The following is a 17,662-nucleotide window of genomic DNA, read 5'->3' as shown; positions in this document are numbered from 1 at the left end:
TTTACGAGATTTTACCCGTAGGAAGTAAGTCGTTAAATGACATTTTTTACCCAAAAACCGCCAACATGACCATAAAAACTACAGCAAACTATCAATAAATACTTTTGAAAGCATTCCCTGATAAACTACAGTAGATTAATTCAAATCATATGAGAGGGCATTGACGCTAACGTGGATGGGAGTCTATGTGTTTTTCGAGGTCACGCACGGAGTCACGGGAGGTGTGTTCCGCCTTTGTGCCTCCCGTTTCTCAGGCCACAGATCTAGGCTCCTAAGCCTTTTAAACATCTTTTGTTTAAGACCACAACTCTTAAAAATACAGTGTTACACCCAAAGAATTAACCTCACGTAAACGGTGCACCCTTTTTCTGAGTTTCACGCTCTTGGTTGTGGCTGACTGATCGAGCGGGCAAAACATAAAATTCTGTACTTGTGTTCTGATTGCCAGCCATATAAAATCCCACAGATGTTTTCTTAAAGACATTTTTAGTCGCGAGGTTCCTTCTCTTCCTGAAGCCAGCCAAAATGGGGAAATGGCATCTGTCAGCTTAGAAGCACTTTATTAGAAATCAGTCTTTGTTTACTGACAAAACCACTAGTTCCAGTGTCAGCACATATTCAATACTGAATTTTATCCCCATGGTTTGTGTCAAAATAGAAATAAACATCTGTAACGAGGTCAAGTCATCTTTCATCACTCTTTGTAAGATTTATTTCCGGCAAGAATCATAGCACCCGTAAACCCAGAGCTTCTTCTCTCTTTCGCAGATGAAGTCCATAAATTTCTATTGATAGAGATCAAGTTTTAGTGACAAAATAATTGTTCCAGCCGGACAAAAAACAATGTGCGAGTCAGTTTCACATCCCCGAGAAACAAGAATCCAAGACAAATTGATATGTTTCTAAGGTTAACAACGCTCTGATTGGTGTAGACATAAAACTTGCTGTCACAACAAATAACTGAGTCTAAGAATAGCTAAAAAAAAAAGTCACAAGGCTTCATTGTTTCGAGTGCAATTCCGAGAAAAGTCGCTTTGACCGAGCGTATACACAGTTCTTAGTGAAAAGCTCATGGATATCAAAACGTTGCTTCACAATCTTCGCGGGGAAGTTTCGTGCCCAGTATGTAGTAACGTGTACACGGATCCGAAGCAGCTTCCATGTCTACACTGGCACAGAACGAGCAAAGGCCGAGACACACAACTAGATGTCCGAAGTGTCAAGCTATTAGCCAAGTGCCTGAAAGTGGCGATCTCAAAGATCTTCCCACCAGTTTTTATCTGAACGGCTTGATTGGCGTGCTGACCATTAAAGAATGTAAAACCAGACAAGTGCGATGTGGAAATTGTGTCAAGAGAAGCTCTGAGAGTTCTTATTGTTTTCGTTGTTGCCGGTTTTGGTGTAATGGGTGCATCATTGGACACAACATCATTCGCAGCAATAAAAATCATCGTGTTCTGGTGCTCAAAGACTTTCAAGACAAGGACTATGAAGATGTCATGATACGACCCGCTTTCTGTCCTGAGGAAGATTATAACAAAGAAGAGCTGAAGTATTTTTGCAAAGGCTGTGAAATGCCAGTCTGTCAGATCTGTGTCACATTGAACCACGGAGGTCATAACCTGAAACTGATCAAAGCGGAAGCAGAGACACAAAAGACTGAAATGAACTCTTTCATTGAAAACCAGCGACGCAATCTACAAGCAAAGATCAACGTCGCTATTAAAATTGATCAAGACTGTGCCAGACTCATACAACATGGCGAAGAAGTAAAGAGAGCTGTTCAAACAATTGTTGACAATTTAACTGCAGTCATTCAAGCAAAGAAGCGAAACACATTTACAACAGTGGAGAAAGAATTAAGAAAAAGAAAGTCGATTGAATGCATAGCAAAGCGAAAGACCGAGATCGAACGTCAGATAACGGCGATAAAATCATCTCTGAAGAAGGCCGAGAAACTTAATTTCACCCGAAGTAAAAACGCCGAGGTCGTTCAACTGAAGAAATCATTAGACGCCATATTTGAAGGAGTTGATCAAACAGAGCCAACTGTCCGTGACCTGGAAATTGTGGCTCATTCTCATTCTCATTCTCATTCGTTCTTTTATGCATTCATTTTCTTTGTGAAAAATCAAAAGTTATTCGACACTGTCAAAACTGAAGACATTGGAACTTTGAAAAAAAACCAACAAAAGCGAGTCAGTGTGTTGTTGAAGGCAAAGGACTGGAAGAAGGAATTGCTCACCGTGAAGCGCAGTTTACTGTGACCACAAAAGAAGTCGAAGGAAGGCAGTGTTACAATGAACGTGACCATATAACAGTGGAGATCAGGGACGAACGAGGACGAGAAAGCGTGGTAGAAACACGAGTCTATTAGATTAGCTATCTTCCCAGAGATAAGGGAAAATGTCAAGTGGCAATAAAGGTAAACGGGGAACATGTTCATGACAGTCCTTTCACTGTGCATGTGACACCATTTAGGCTCGTCTTTAGAAATCTTTAGTTACTCTTTAGGTTTCTTGGTCGGGAAGGAAACAAAAGCGGGCGAATTTAAAAATCTTACGGGAAACGCATAATATGAAAATACGAATATCTTTGTGGCAGAGTATTCGAATCATAGAATCCAGATTTCCAGTAGGGAGGGTGAGTGCCTGGTGTAGTACACAGCGGTTAAAATGAAATCGGTTTTATTCACGTACCTAAGAAAACTAACTAAATAATTAAACACATGCTGTATATATGCAGGTCTCGAGGGTATTACATCACACATCACGCATCACATTACATCGCGCATATGATATGCTCGTTGGGATCCTATACACTACATTCCCTCCTTTCCTAAATGTTCAACATACAAATCGAAGCCTTTAAATTAAACCAGTCGCTCGATAAAAGGACAAGAAGTTGAAGATATTCAGTTCATATTATATTCAGTTCATATTATATTCAGTTCATATTCAGTTTATATGGCTTTATAACGATCGGGCGGTCTTACAGTCCGGGTCGACCTCCGAACAGGCCTTCCCACTCCGGCATTTTCATTGTCTGGGAAATGCCTAGGTTGTTCTTGAGAATCTTCAGACGTTCCAGGAATCTCTTTTGGCATCGGTATGACTGTCATGTTTGTTATCGTTCGTTTTTACCTGTCTATGTATTACTAAATCTTTATTATCGTTCGTTTTTACCTGTCTATGTATTACTAAATCTTTGTTATCGTTCGTTTTTACCTGTCTATGTATTACTAAATCTTTGTTATCGTTCGTTTTTACCTGTCTATGTATTACTAAATCTTTGTTAATTGGTATGAGTGTCGTCTCTGAAACTTTGCTCGCCCCTGGGTCATCCACCCGTACTGCAGAACCTGCCTGTACCACTTGGTCTTCGTTGTCATTGGATACATCTCTGTGCTCGTTATACCTCTTTACAAACACAGTGTTTCTTTTCGGTTCAATGCCAGTCTCGTTCCTAAGCGTTACCTCTGACCCCGTCTTGTGAACAACCTTAAAGGGATCAGGGTTAAAGTTGGTAGACAGCTTGTTGGTTTTCTCTGCTTTCACAAGAACCGTGTCGCCAACACTTATGCTTTTGGGCGTGGCACCCCTCTTAAGGTCAGCGTAAGCTTTTCCCTTTAATTTACTTGACCAATCTCGCTCTCGCACTTCCTCGCCTGGCACACCAACTGTCTCTCTCTTTAGCTCAGGTAGCTTGGATCTCATTTCGCGACCAAACATCATATAACAGGGTGTAGTCCCTGTCGTCGTTTGCGGAGTGGATCTGTACGCTGTCAACCATACCAGCAACTCAGTTCTCCAGCTCCTTCCTTCCAAATGTGCGATCTGTATGCATTTCACTAACGAGCGATTCTGGCGTTCCACCTCTCCATTGGCTTGTGGCCACAATGGAGTCGTTTTCCGGTGTTCGATACCATTCGTACGTAAAAAGGCTTCAAACTGTTCAGACACGAATTGGGGGCCATTGTCTGTCCTTAGCGAGAATGGAAAACCGAATCTTGCAAACATAGGTGCAAGTGCTTCGATGACCTTAGAACTTGTCATAGACTTCATTATAGCAACCTCTGGGAATCGACTATAGTAATCGACCACCACCAAAATACTCTCTCCTGTGGGTAGGGGTCCCAGTAGATCTGCTTCACAGTCCTGCCAATGGGCACTTAGAGGAAAAACGCGAGACATCGGCTCTGGGGGGTCAAATCCAGAAGTGACCTGGCAGCCATGACAAACTCTACAAAACTTCTCAACGTCTCTGTCCATTCTTGGCCACCAAACTTCATTGCGGAGACGATACTTCCTTTTGACTATACCCTGGTGCCCTTCCTGTGCTAACCGCACCATCCTGTCGCGCAAGAGCCTGGGAACCACAATCCTTGTGCCCCGAAGCAAGAGTTCACCAGACATAATTCGTCCTTGACCTGTGCATACGAGGGAAGTATACACTGGTCCCAGTTCCCTGTCTTAACACATTTCTTCACCTGGGTCAATTCCTCGTCATCATAGGAAGCTTCCTCAATCTCTCTAGGTGATAGAGCAACGGGTACATAGTCCTCAACAATTGCTCTAACATAGTCATACTCCTCTCCATGGTCCACGTGATCCGACTTCAAGCGGGACAACGCGTCTGCTATATTAGTCTTTCCTGGGCGGAACACTACTTTAAAATCGTACCCTTGTAGCCTTAAGACCCATCTCTCTATCTTGGCGCAAGGTCTCGAAGTACTGGAGTAGATACGCTCCAGAGGCTTGTGGTCGGTCTCCAACTCGAAGTCCTGTCTAGAAACATACATGTTAAACCGTTCACATGCCCAAACGAAGGCCAGCGCTTCCTTCTTCGTTTGGCTGTAGCGCCGTTCGACGTCAGTTAAGCTCCTTGATGCGTACGAGACAAATCTCCACATGCCTCCCTGCTGCTGAGTGAGAACTGCCCCTAAGCCAACTGGGGATGCATCAGCAATGATTCGCGTTCTTCAGCCAACCTTAAAATAAGCCAGTGTCTCCGCCTGGGTGATTAGACGCTTTAGTTCCTCGAAAGCTGCTTGTTGCTCATTTCCCCAGTGAAACACGACGCCCTTCCTGGTCAACTCTTGAATAGGCTTCGTTACGGACGCTACGTCTGGCATGAACTTCGAAGAATACTGGACAATACGCATAAACGATCGTACTTCGTTTGCGTCTTTGGGAGGTCTTGCATCTCTAAGAGCGGCTATCTTCTCTTCGCATGGATTTATACCGTCACTAGTCAACTCATGGCCAAAGAGCGTAAGCTTCGACAACCTAAAATGGCACTTGTCTCCGTTCACCGTCAACCCCACTTTACTCAGCCTATCCAACACAGCAAAAAGACGCTTGTCGTGTTCCTCCACGTCACCTCCATGAACAATAAGATCGTCCGCAATGTTGGCAACCCCAGCACAACCCCTTAACACGTCTCTGATGATTTGCTGATATTTTTCAACCGCTTGTACCGATACAGCCCTCGGTGCGTGACGAAAGTAGTGATGTGACGACTTTCCTCGTTGAGCAGGATCTGGTGAAAACCCCACTTGACATCAATCTTGCTAAACATGGTACTTCCATTCAAGTCATGTAACAGCTCCTCGACGGTTGGAATTGGATGCCGCTCCCTGACGATTGCTTCATTCGCTCGGCGCATGTCAACACAGACCCTCACGTCACCGTCACCTTTGGGAACAACCACCAATGGCGATATCTATCCTGACGGCCCTTCCGGTACTTCCTCTATGATGTCCACCCTCAAAAGTTCATCAAGCTTTGCATCAACCTTCTCTCGCAACCCAAAAGGAATCCGGCGTACATGCTGCGCTACAGGCTTCACTGACTCATCAACATGCAGGTTTAATTCGTAACCCTTCAAAAGACCAACACCACTAAATAACTCCTTGTATTTTTCTCTAACACTGCCGTCTGGTCATCCTCCGTCGACACTGTTTGCCTGAAAAGGACCAACACGTAGCAGGTTCAGCACCTCGGCAGTTTCGCGACCCAACAGCGTACGACCATCGCCGTCAACCACTATGAAGTCAGCCTTACTTCCGTTTTTAAACCCACACCCAGCTCGCGTGACATCTGCTGTAACAGTTCCTAGGGTCGGTAAAGGTTCTAAGCCACCATGAGCAAAAATTTATTTCGTAGACTTCCGAGATTCACACTTGATCCCCTTCTAATTTAGTAATTCCAAGGTCCGCTGTCCCGTAACATTACATGAAGCTCCCGGATCAATAAGAACATCTGGTACGTACACGCCACCGATGATCAGCGTTACCAACGCACTTCTTTCTTACCTGTGGTCATCCAGCTGTTCCGCTGAAAAGGCACAATCGGGTCTTGGCTGACGATCTGGTGTTGCAAAATCTTTTTTGTCTTCTTCTCGGGGGCAGGTCCTCGAGTCACTAGATTTGCCTCTTGCCTTAGTCTTCCGCGTCCACGTCCACCCCGACCAAATCCACCAGCACCTCTGCCACCCCGACCATGTCCACCTCTGTTATTCCTCGTTCCTTTGGATCCTGACTTGGCGCCGCCTCGCTGATGGAGTTAGGGGCATTTGACTTTGAAATGGCCTATCGAACCGCACTTCCCACAAGTCTGACCTCGCGCCGGGTACCTCCAATCCTGACTAAAGTGTCCTTCCCGTCCGCAACTAAAGCACGTCTTCAATTTTCTGGGATTCTTGTTTCCATCCACTTTTCCACTCACTGCATTGACCCGGTCTACCTGGTCCGTGTTGTATTGTTTCAGTTGTCTATCAACTGCTTCTTGGGATCTCGCAACCCGCAACAAATCACCCAAAGTAACAGTCCCTTCCTTTTCCAGGAACTTCCGGCGCAAGTGGCTGGAGTAACACTTGTCTATGAGTTGATCCCGAATGTAGTCGTCCTCGTTGACGCCAAACTCACAAGTTGCTGCTCGCTGATGCAATCTGCACACAAACTGGTCCACAGTTTCTCTGCTCTCCTGCGAAATTTGTCTAAACAAATGTCTCTCAAAAGGAACGTTTGATTTGGGAAAAAAATAATTGTCAAGTACCCGAAGTGTTGCCTGAAAACTCACATCCTCGCCATCACCGGCTAATGTGAAATAAATTTCCTGAACGTCCATACCAGCAACGTGCAACAGAAGAGCCCGCTTTTGAGCGTCGTTCGAAACACCTTTTCCCGTCACGTACAAATCAAACGCTCGCTTCCATCTCTTCCACCGCTGACTTAAATTGTGTGCCTCTTCCTTCGGATTAAATGGTTCCAATCCACTGACATCTAAAGCAACTGAAGCCATTCCAGAACCATTAATAGAAATGCTAACAGCACCGCTTGTCGTTTCGTCTTATCCACCGTGTCCCGGCATCTCTGAAATAAATCCCTGGCGAAATCACTTACGAATTCCCGGACGAAACTCCTGAAACCTTCGACAAAACCTCGAAATCCTCGAAGTCCTCTAGATCTTCAAAATTCTCAAAATCCTCGTACACAGCGGTTAAAATGAAATCGGTTTTATTCACGTACCTAAGAGAACTAACTAAATTAAACACATGCTGTATATATGCAGGTCTCGCATCACATTACATCGCGCATATTATATGCTCGTTGGCATCCTATACACTACACCTGGGAACCTTTGGTGGCCGGAAAGGAAGACTTGATTGTCAGCTCAGTATTACCTTGGGTTTATCTCCAGATAATGATGGAAATATCACTGTCGCTGATTTAGGTAACGAACTGATTAAGATCTTTTCTCTGATGGCAAGTTTCTAAAGAAGATAGTTGACAAGGATTCATTTACTTTCTCTGTCCACTGTCCAGTTTGATAGATATCTCATAGTTTCAGACAGTGGAGAACATTGTATCAAAGGTATTGAAAGGAATGGAAACTTTCAGTACAAGTTTGGAAAGAAATGTGCAGGGGATGGAGATTTTAATAATCCCTGTTGTTTATCATTGAACACAGAATCGGAACACCTAATGGTCTCTGACAAAGAAAATCACAGAATACAAGTATTTCAACTGAATGGAACGTTCCTTGGCCAGTTTGGAACAAAAGGTAGTTAGGCAGGGGAGTTCAAATCTCCGATTTCCACAACAATTCTCTGTAATGGACGAATTGTTGTGTCCGATTCTTATAACCATCGCATACAAATTCTTGAGTAGACTTGCTCACAAAGAGGATTTGCACCAAACCAAAATCAACGAGTACGAAGTTCGGAGTTAAACATGAGATTGGTAAAGAATGGAACTCCGCTTATTTTCTAAGTAATCTGCTTTTCTTCAATCATAACATTAGCAGATATTTACAAAAGCATTTGGCTGAAGGAAACTGGTGATGAAATAGGAGAGGGGAAGTTATGGGTTTGGTGAAATTCATTTCAAACAGAAGTATCTATCAACAGACAAAATAATTAAGAAATGAAAGGTTTTAATTTTATCTCAGAACTTTTATATAAGATGACAAAAGCTGTTTGTAATTACGACAAACCTTAAAATGTTAGCTGTTTGATAAAAGTAAAATTACAAAAAAGTTATCAATTTGAATGATCAGAATTAATTTCCTAAGAAATGTCCTGTAATTTTATCTAACAGAAAGATTTAGAACTATTTTGATTGTAAAATGTTACTCTAGTTGATCATTACAGAGATGTATATATTAGAATACTTGACCTACTTCAAAGGTGTTGAGTCGACCAACACTATTTTTGAGTTGGAAATAAGTACTTCAAGGATGTCATTGAAATAGTTAATGTACGACAAGTAATGTAACATTTTTCTTAAGGATCTTTGCGTGAATAAAATAAACTTACAAGTTACCTCCAGTATGACTTGACGATTTTACTTTAACTTAAGGTAGAGATAGAGAAAAATCAAAGAAAGAAGGACGACTCATGATCAGTTGCGCAAAAACGCAAAATTATTATTTTTTTAAATTTTCTTTCAATGAGAAACCTTTTCAGCTCTTTAATCATAAAAATCGTTTTTCAATATTTCTGAAGTCTGATGACAAGTCACAACAAATGAAATGTCACATAGGTCACAAGAAAAGTTAGAGTCATCAAGACTGCACAAATATAAATGACAGAAACTATTAGAGTATTAAACATTACCCCTATTCAACATTTATCCCAGTATACACTAATTGTTTACAATATCTCTATTTTAATATGAAAATGTCAATCTTGCTCTCCATTCATTGTTTCTCCAAATAATTTACGACTTCAAAAAATTCTATACAAACATTTCATGGCATAAATTAAATATTCAAATACAAATGCCATAATTAAAAGAAAATATACCCCCTTCCTTGAAATATGAAAGTATGCGTGTCTAAGAATGATTGTCGGTGGCAAAAAGGGTCCAATTCTACATTTGCTGTACCCTCTAATTCCAGAACCTATCCAAGGTACTGAGGGTACAGTTAGAAGCGAATGTAAGGGACTTAAGTCAGGCTTCCGACCAAATTAGTCCCCAGCAACCCGAGCAACTGCAAAGTGGGTCTCTCATGTAAGACAGGACTGTTTATCAACTAGGGGCCATAATAAAGTAGCTTTGCGAGGCTTCGGTGAATCATGCACCATAGTAAACTGAGGACACACTAGCGGTAACATAAACGAGCTCATTTTCAAGATTGGTCCATCTTTTTTAACTCACCGCTGAAGCGTTTGAACAAGGCCTCGATGAAACATAAGGTACTTATCTAAAGTGATCCCTTAGTCAAGGTCATTTCCGAGCCCAGTCCATTTATCAGGGACCATAAGAAAGTATCTGTGCATGGCCTCAGTGAATCGTGTCCTGTACAACTCAGGGGACACTACCGTAGGCATTCTTCCTTGGCCCCCAAGAATGCCGCTGGCTTTCACGTACATCTCCAACTTCTTATCCCAAGTGAATGTTCGAATAAAATCTACAGAACAGAAGAGTCCATGAAAAGGGTGTCCATTTTCACGCACAACTTATCGTACATGTTACGAGAACTACTGCGTCGAACGACTGTTCAAATCAACTGACTACGACGCAGAATTTCGCATAGACCTGATTCACAGAATTATATAAGGCTACTTTTATGTTACCGGTATTTGACTAAAATTGCCGATGAAATATCGTGCAATTATTGAAATGCTATCGAAGAAAATTGCACAGCAGCTATTACCCAGTTGTTATTGGGATTGGATACATAATTTGCCAGAGGTGTGAAGAGAGTCCTATTTGAAATGAATAGTTCTCTGTCCTGCCTGAAATCTGAAGCAGGTAAGTGACGTTCACGATAGCCTTAATTGCCTTCTCCATTACACGTTTTGCCAACCCTGCCTAAGGCTGCCCTTTTGTACGAACTGAGCTCTGCTTGACCCACCTATGATTCCGGTGACCAGTTCAGACCGGGCTTCGTCTATACCAACCAACAGCGAATAATCCATTACCATCTGCTGAGCAAGGAATTCGGTGTCGTTGTGAATGGCACGCGACAGAATGGCTTTGGAATGCGGACGGATAAATATGGGACACTCGCGGATCACTGGAACAGTAAAATGAGTTGAAAGTTATTGCTGTATAATTAAGAAAGTCTTGTTTGCCAAGTGTTTCTGAATGGAAAGGGCAGAACGCATGTGGGGAAAAACGCACGAAACGCCCCGTTAGTGGTTAGCGCGAGAAATATCCCACCAGCGAATGACCAAAGGAAAATGCAACCGTCGGGAAAGAGCGGGAAACACGCCAGTGAGGGAAAATGCGGGAAAAATACAATATTCTTACAGAGCCTGAAAATCCAAATAATAACTAACGCGCTTCCTTACGGACTATTACTGGTGGAAAGGTAAGTCACCAGGGAAAAACCATAAAAACTATTGAGTAAGTCGTCTTTGACTCACTTTCAAGCAGGTTCTCGTCCAGTAATACATCGTTCTTCATCCCAGAAGTCTGAACGTACCGGCTTCTCATGGAACCTTTTAAATCGAAAGTCTGAAGAAATAAAGAATAAGGCGTCAAGTTTCAAATAGTATTTAGCGAGAACTTGTAATCTGTTGAATTCTTTGAGCTGTTTTTTTTTTTTTTTTTTTTTTTGCACTGTCAATCTGTATCAATTCTTGCATCAATCAATGAGAAATCCTTGATTGGTTTAGTCACTTTGGATGACGGAATCATCTAAAGAATCTCAATACGTTTTTGCTTATTCACGTGTTCTATAATAGAGCCGTGTTCACTGTAACTATTTGCTCGGCTTCGCTTGAAATCCTAGAGCTGGTCGCCATGTTGAGATGAAAAAACAGTTCGACGACTAATTTACTAATTCAACGTTTTCACAACTTAGTGTTCATGGTCTGAAGTTTATGTGATGTACACATTTGGATACGATATCATCTTATCTCCCTCGTCTTTCTCCCCGTTTGTCCGTGGATTAAGCCTCGAGGTACAAACAAAAAGATATTTTTCCGGTCAACAAAATCTTAAGTTTTTCGACCACCGGTTGGACTTAGATTTCGGGTCGCGAAATGGCTAGCTAAAGATCTCTGAGGTGACATAGAATTGTGGAAAATTCGCGCAAAAGAAAAATAAAAAAGAGAAATATTAAAGATACCAATATTGTAAATTGTCTACCGTAGCTTCTTCCGTTTTATTGTTAAAATTCTCCAGTTATAAATGTTTAATACCTTATCGATTTTTCGGTCGTAAAACAAGTTCTCCATAACAAGTACATCCTGCCTCATTGTAGCACTCGTCTGTGAGTTCTTGTAACCAATCCTGTAAATACCCAAGATCTTTGCCAACAAGGTCGGTCGCTATCAAGAAAACAGAAAACGCTATAAATAAATTTTTAGTGCTGAATGTACAAAGTGAAATGTCAGGATGCAAAGTAGGAAGTACGAGTGACGTCTTCGTGTCATGTGAAAGATCTTTCTTAGACAGAGGTCTGGACATGAGCAGAGTAGCTGAACCAACTAGAGGGCAGACTAGGTTCTGTCGTATATAAAAATAATAATAATAATAATAATAATAATGATAATAATAATAATAATAATAATAATAATAATAATAATCGACTTTATTTAAAGAGGGTATACACATAACAGCTTGGGCTGATGAACCAGTGGCCCTAAAAACTAAAGTTAGTAAGTAATACATTCTAAGCCATAGAGATTAAAAACAGAACTAACTAGTCGAACAATGTAACTATTCAAAGATTATAAATACAATAAAACTAGATAACAATACAGTTTCAAAAGAATCAATGTCTCCATAAGAATTTATAAAATAATTCATCAAATCATCCCAAAAAGAGGAGATGCTACGTTGTTTCCTAAGCTCATTTGGAAGACTATTCCATAACGTAATACTACTAACTTGGAAAGACCTTCCTGCCTCAGTAGTATTTCGATACTTGGGACAGATTAGGTTATACTGGCTATGCCTGGTCTCTCTACCATGCAGGGAGTGATTTGTAGTTGATATGCAACTTACAGTACTGCTTCCCTCCTCCTAAATGTGATGTCAGTCCAGCCCAGATTATACCCCATCCCTCCCCCCCCCCCCAAGCATTTTGTAAGACCTCCCTGACAGTTTGGCGGTAATTGTTTATTAAGTAGAGAGAGGCACTGTGAGGTCCACGGACATAACTGAGTAACCTCGTCTAGAACTCGATCCCAGATCACCGTACAGGTAAATGCTAAACATTGTGTCAGTGCGTCTTCTCACCATACCTGTTCATCCAGAGCTTTGTTGATGTAGCGGAAATAATGAGGTGCAAATTCCAGAAAACATTGCAACTCCTGTCTTGACATCTGCTTCATGACAAACCGGTCATCTGTGAAGGTGTTGAGAAAAATAAGGCAGAATTGAAGGATGGACAGTTAGCAGAAAAATTATCGACACCATACCAAAAAAATTGTAAGAGTAGATTTCCTTTTTCAATTTCGATCGAGGCAGTTACTAACCAAATGACTTGAAAAAAGCAGAGCCGGATTTTCCTCCAAGTGCTCCCCAAGACACTGAATGCTGCAGGGAGCGGATGTACCTGGAGGACACAATTTATGCAATCAAGTGCCTGTATTAGAACTGTAGCAAGGGAGAGAGGATGGAGATTTTTTACCAAACTCAACATTACAACGATCTCGCGGTGTGGGCAAAAAAATCATAGCTGAAAGTAGAAAAACACTGACCAACTTCTTAAACCTTTATACCCTCACGATAATATTCACACGATCTAAACTGATTTAAAAAAAAAAAAAAAAAAAAAACTGATTTCTCTACATTTCCTGTGGTAATGACCAGGGTACTTTGTTTGACAACCAGAAGCATCTTCAATTGGTGACAATTTTTTTAGTAAATACCACACAGGTAACAAAAATATTAGTTCATTTCTTTCAAAAGTGGTCGAAAATAAAATGGTGACGCACGATTTTGTCTCCTCGCCTGCTAGGAGGTGAATGGTACTTGTTTTTCACTTCCGAACCAGCCAATCAGCTCGCGCGAAAAGTACAATTCACCTGTGTGGTGTATACTTATTTCCACTATTCTTATGACCTTTACATTTGATTCAAGGGTGATGGTGTAGGGAGAATTTAGAAGCCTGCCACTCTTAGGGATTACTCAGTTAAAACCTTCCAGACTACAATCCAAAAATCGGCAGATTCACTTTAAAAAAAAAAAAAAAATGCGATCATACAGCTTTAATCTTTTGCGGTCTAAAAAGTTTTGTTCTTCTACTTTGTTTAATAATAGGCCCGTAAGGACAGTTTCCTTCTGCGCGAGACAGCACACGAGTCAGCTTCAACAGTGGTGCAGGAATCAATGAGGGCAAGGATTAAAATGGGTTTATAACATAACCAAAGTAAAGCGCGCGCTCTGATTGGTCATTATAACATAACCAAAGTAAAGCGCAAGCTCTGATTGGTCATTATAACATAACCAAAGTAAAGCGCGCGCTCTGATTGGTCAATTTAGCGTCCCCCATTTGCCCATGGGTGTACGCTGCTGACGCGAGCAAATGCAAAGACTATTTTTCCGCGCGCGCTTGTTTTTTTCTGGTCACGTAAGATTTGTTAAATAAAAGGGAACTCTAGCTACATTGTGTTAATGTTATGTTATAAAACAAATGGTAAACACCACAGGGTACACTATTGAGTTATGGATGCACTTGGGAGGTTTGCTAAGCACTCAAGAAGCTAGAGTCGCTCTCGGCTATCGCCCCGAGCGACTCTTACGCTTCTTTCGTGCTTAGCAACCTCCCGCGTGCATCCATAACTCAATAGTGTACGCTGTGGTGTTTACCATTTGTTAAATCTCCTTGTTGTAAAATACAACCAAGGAAGTAAACGATGAGGGAAAATCATTTACGTTATCAACTTACTTCTCCTCGCCGTCAGGAAAGATCCTCTTTCGCAGAGATCTGAATTGCTCCGCGTAATAGATACTGCAGTAAAATCGGCATGTACTGTCAGCAAACTCTAAAATTTAAACAAATATAAGCTTTCAGTATCCCCAAAAAAGGCATAAGTTTTGTTACGTCAAAACTAAAAGGTCTAAACCAAATAGTCACTGAAATTATGAGTTGAAAAAGTTGAAACAGTTACGCCACCTGCCCTTGCTTTCTTTTTCAAAACCCGTCAAGTGAAAAATAGCGTCACGCTCTTAAGAAGTCGTTTAAGCTCACACTGAAGCCAGGCTCTCGCTGAAAAACAAACGTGCAAAGAAACGAACAAAACTTTCTTACGGTGCTTAACATGAAAATCCACCACAGGATATGCATCTTTTCTTTGAAAGCCAAATTGCAGAAGACCTAATGAGAAAGAAAAAAGATCACAAACATAAAATAAACCTCGAAACACGTGACCTTCGGTCGACTCATCCTCACTTATGTTTCTATCGCATCTCACAGAGTTCTTAATAATAGTAATAATAATAATAATAATAATAATAATAATAATCTTTATTTATATAGCGCTCATATCCTGAGCTCATGGAGCTTAACAATGTAAAAGAAAGGAGAGAATGAAATAATTAAGAGTACATCTCGACGACTTAAGTGGTGCACATTCTTCTCTTTTTAATTCTGCATTATCTTAAGGTCTTCTCCTTTTTTTTTTAATGATATACATTCAGTGTTATTTGAGGAATATTTCTTGACTTGTAAAACAGGTTGTGTTAGTCATCGTGGTAAATAACACTTTAAAAGAGAAATGTAATCGTCCGTCTCACGGTGTGTTCGCTTGGGACGTTGATGGCGACGTTTCTACTACACCTCCCGTTTCCACTACGCCTCCCGGTTAGCTCAATGGATAGACCGCTGGACTGTTGTGCGGGAGGTCGAGGGTTCGAGCCCCGGCCGGACCAACACTCAGGTCTTAAAATAATTGAGAAAAATATGCTACCTTTCTATAACATCAAGATATGGTTAGATATTCTAGTCTTCTCGGATAGGGACGAATAAATGGAGGTCCCGTCTCCTGCAGGGTTAGGGGTAGGAGACGTTAATTTCCCACGCACGAGATTACTGTGTGATGGATGTCCTCCCCTGGGGTGGGATGGGTGGGTAACAGGACCCCCGTTGATATCAGTGTTTACTACACTGAAGGGGCTATCCTGTATAAGTATAGATGTCTGCTCTACTCTACTCTACTCTACTGCTAGTCTTCTTCAGGCGACGAGGTTGTGCTCAGCTGTGATTGGATGAAATGCCAATGACTCCTAACTTGACTCCTACCTCACAAGGCGGCTTTGGGGACAAAACATGGAGATCCCTCGGAAGCCTCTTTCTTTCCCCCTCCCCACTCCCCCTCCCCCCCCCCCCCGAGCATCTGAATACCAAACAATCATGGCACGCAGCCTACTCACTTCTCACTAAATCTGTGCATTCTTACCGATATCATCTTGAGCCGGAAAGTCAGGCGTTACGTTATTTTCTATCTTCTTTGCCTCGTCCTTGGGACTACTGGTGTTCTTAGTTTTTGTAAACACAACTCTCTCCACTTTCCGGTGTTTACCATGCTGGGCTACCTGTGGCTCAGGCTCTGCGCAGAATTCCTGACTCTGGCTCATGAATTCTAATTTTTCTTTGGCAACAAAAGGCGTCTCCCCTTCTTCTTCCAATGCCAGTCCCGTTTCGGTATTTACAATGTCTAAATGCACATAACCTAACCGAAAGAGTGCATAAGTCAGAAGTAAATCGAAACTGATCTTACTGGTTTGCAACACTAGGCGGTATTCACTCGAGAACCAATCTTTTTAGAAGCCCATTTATACCACGCCCTAGAGACAACCCTTTCCTGAAGTAGATATAACAATAACAACGTTTTAATAACAGGTGAGGTTTAATGCGCCGCAAAATTTTTCATCGACAAACCTTTTCACCGCGTTAACAAAAGGGAACTGATGACGATAAAACGCTGCACGGAGCTACTGATCTAGACTACTTGATAGTTAGCTCATTCTTTCTTCCTGCCCAAAACATAATTCTCCTCGTCGCTTCATGATCCGTCAAAATATTGATTAGATCGCATTTACAGATATCCATATTTCCACAGCTTAAAAATCCGGAAAACGGATAAACGGAAACAGTCGAAGGACAGGCTCCTAGTTTTCAACTAATCCTCTAATTTGTATCATGAAGTTCGCAGTTACATTGGAAATATGATCATTTCTATGAGAGGAAAACCTTGCAATTAGGGATCCATGTCAGTATCCAAACACCTGCGCAACTACCCCTCCCCTAACGCAACATTGACCCTAACTTGTCATCAGTGGACTGCTTTTGCGCAAGAGGGGTATGTGCGCAGTTGCTAAGATACTGACATTGATCTATCATTGATCTATCACTGATCAATCATTGATCTATCATTGATCTACCATTGATCTATCATTGATCTATCATTGATCTATCATTGATCTATCATTGATCTATCATTGATCTATCATTGATCCATCATTGATCTATCATTTCTGCGACAACAAATTACCTTCTCCCCTCTCTGGACTGGAATCAACTCTAATGTACGTCTTCGTACCACAATGACTGTCCAGATGTGACTGGCTTTTGACAGATGAATCCGTAGTTTTACTGACGTCCCTGACGTAAAGAAATTGTTGGAATGTTAGCTCTGACGTGTTTGTTAAGGATGCAATTAAAATGAGACATTAACGAATCTTTGCCTCAAACAAAACATGTCAAAAGTGTGGGCAAACATGTGACTGGTTGAAAGTGTGGAAAAATTATTATGGAGAGCGTAGAAACACGTAACCAATAGAAAGTGCAGGAAATTGCATCGCTGAGATAAACTCCGAAGAAACGAAGACTCGATTAAAAGCGCGCAAAGACGCCGAAAACATGAGGAAGGGCGAGGCCGGAAAAATGAGAAAGTGGAAAACAGTGTTAAAAAACTTGTGAACTGTTGTTGCTCATGTCAGTGATTTCGCGCGATTTATATAATGAAAAACAGAAGAGCTAACATAAAAAAGCTTTCCATAAAGACGGCCAGGAAACGGAGCGAATATGGAAATTGTTCTGTTAAAGTGATCAAGTAATAGAACAGCCTACCTTGAGAATGCGCTCTTTAACACATGATGAAACCTTACTTTTTGCAGGATACTATTTCCGTGACTTGTCACACAACCTCGAATAACTCTAGAGCGACTCGTCACATAATCTTGTATTTCAGTAGG

The 17,662-nt window shown here is 41.5% G+C and overlaps 1 protein-coding gene and 1 pseudogene across 4 annotated transcripts in view; one reads left to right on the top strand and one right to left on the bottom strand.

The window, feature by feature from the left end:
• The first annotated feature begins 460 nt into the window (after positions 1-460).
• LOC111333355 (E3 ubiquitin-protein ligase TRIM45-like) lies at positions 461-8,426 on the top strand (annotated as a pseudogene).
• LOC111333363 (1-phosphatidylinositol 3-phosphate 5-kinase) overlaps positions 8,422-17,662 on the bottom strand; it is a 39,299-nt gene continuing 30,058 nt past the window's right edge. For all 4 annotated transcript variants that reach the window (XM_088745453.1, XM_088745455.1, XM_088745456.1 and 1 more), the window contains 10 exons: positions 16,960-17,069; positions 15,865-16,137; positions 14,718-14,783; positions 14,355-14,451; positions 12,940-13,019; positions 12,706-12,809; positions 11,659-11,787; positions 10,879-10,969; positions 10,365-10,526; positions 8,422-9,917 (listed from right to left, as the gene is read on the bottom strand). In XM_088745453.1, the coding sequence (XP_088601579.1) occupies positions 9,724-9,917; positions 10,365-10,526; positions 10,879-10,969; positions 11,659-11,787; positions 12,706-12,809; positions 12,940-13,019; positions 14,355-14,451; positions 14,718-14,783; positions 15,865-16,137; positions 16,960-17,069 (1,306 nt within the window). In that variant the 3' untranslated portion in view covers positions 8,422-9,723. The remainder of the gene's footprint in view (positions 9,918-10,364; positions 10,527-10,878; positions 10,970-11,658; positions 11,788-12,705; positions 12,810-12,939; positions 13,020-14,354; positions 14,452-14,717; positions 14,784-15,864; positions 16,138-16,959; positions 17,070-17,662) is intronic.

The sequence above is a fragment of the Stylophora pistillata genome, chromosome 14, assembly GCF_964205215.1.
Source record: "Stylophora pistillata chromosome 14, jaStyPist1.2, whole genome shotgun sequence".
Lineage (NCBI taxonomy): Eukaryota > Metazoa > Cnidaria > Anthozoa > Scleractinia > Pocilloporidae > Stylophora > Stylophora pistillata.
This window is presented reverse-complemented; position numbering and strand designations above follow the sequence as displayed.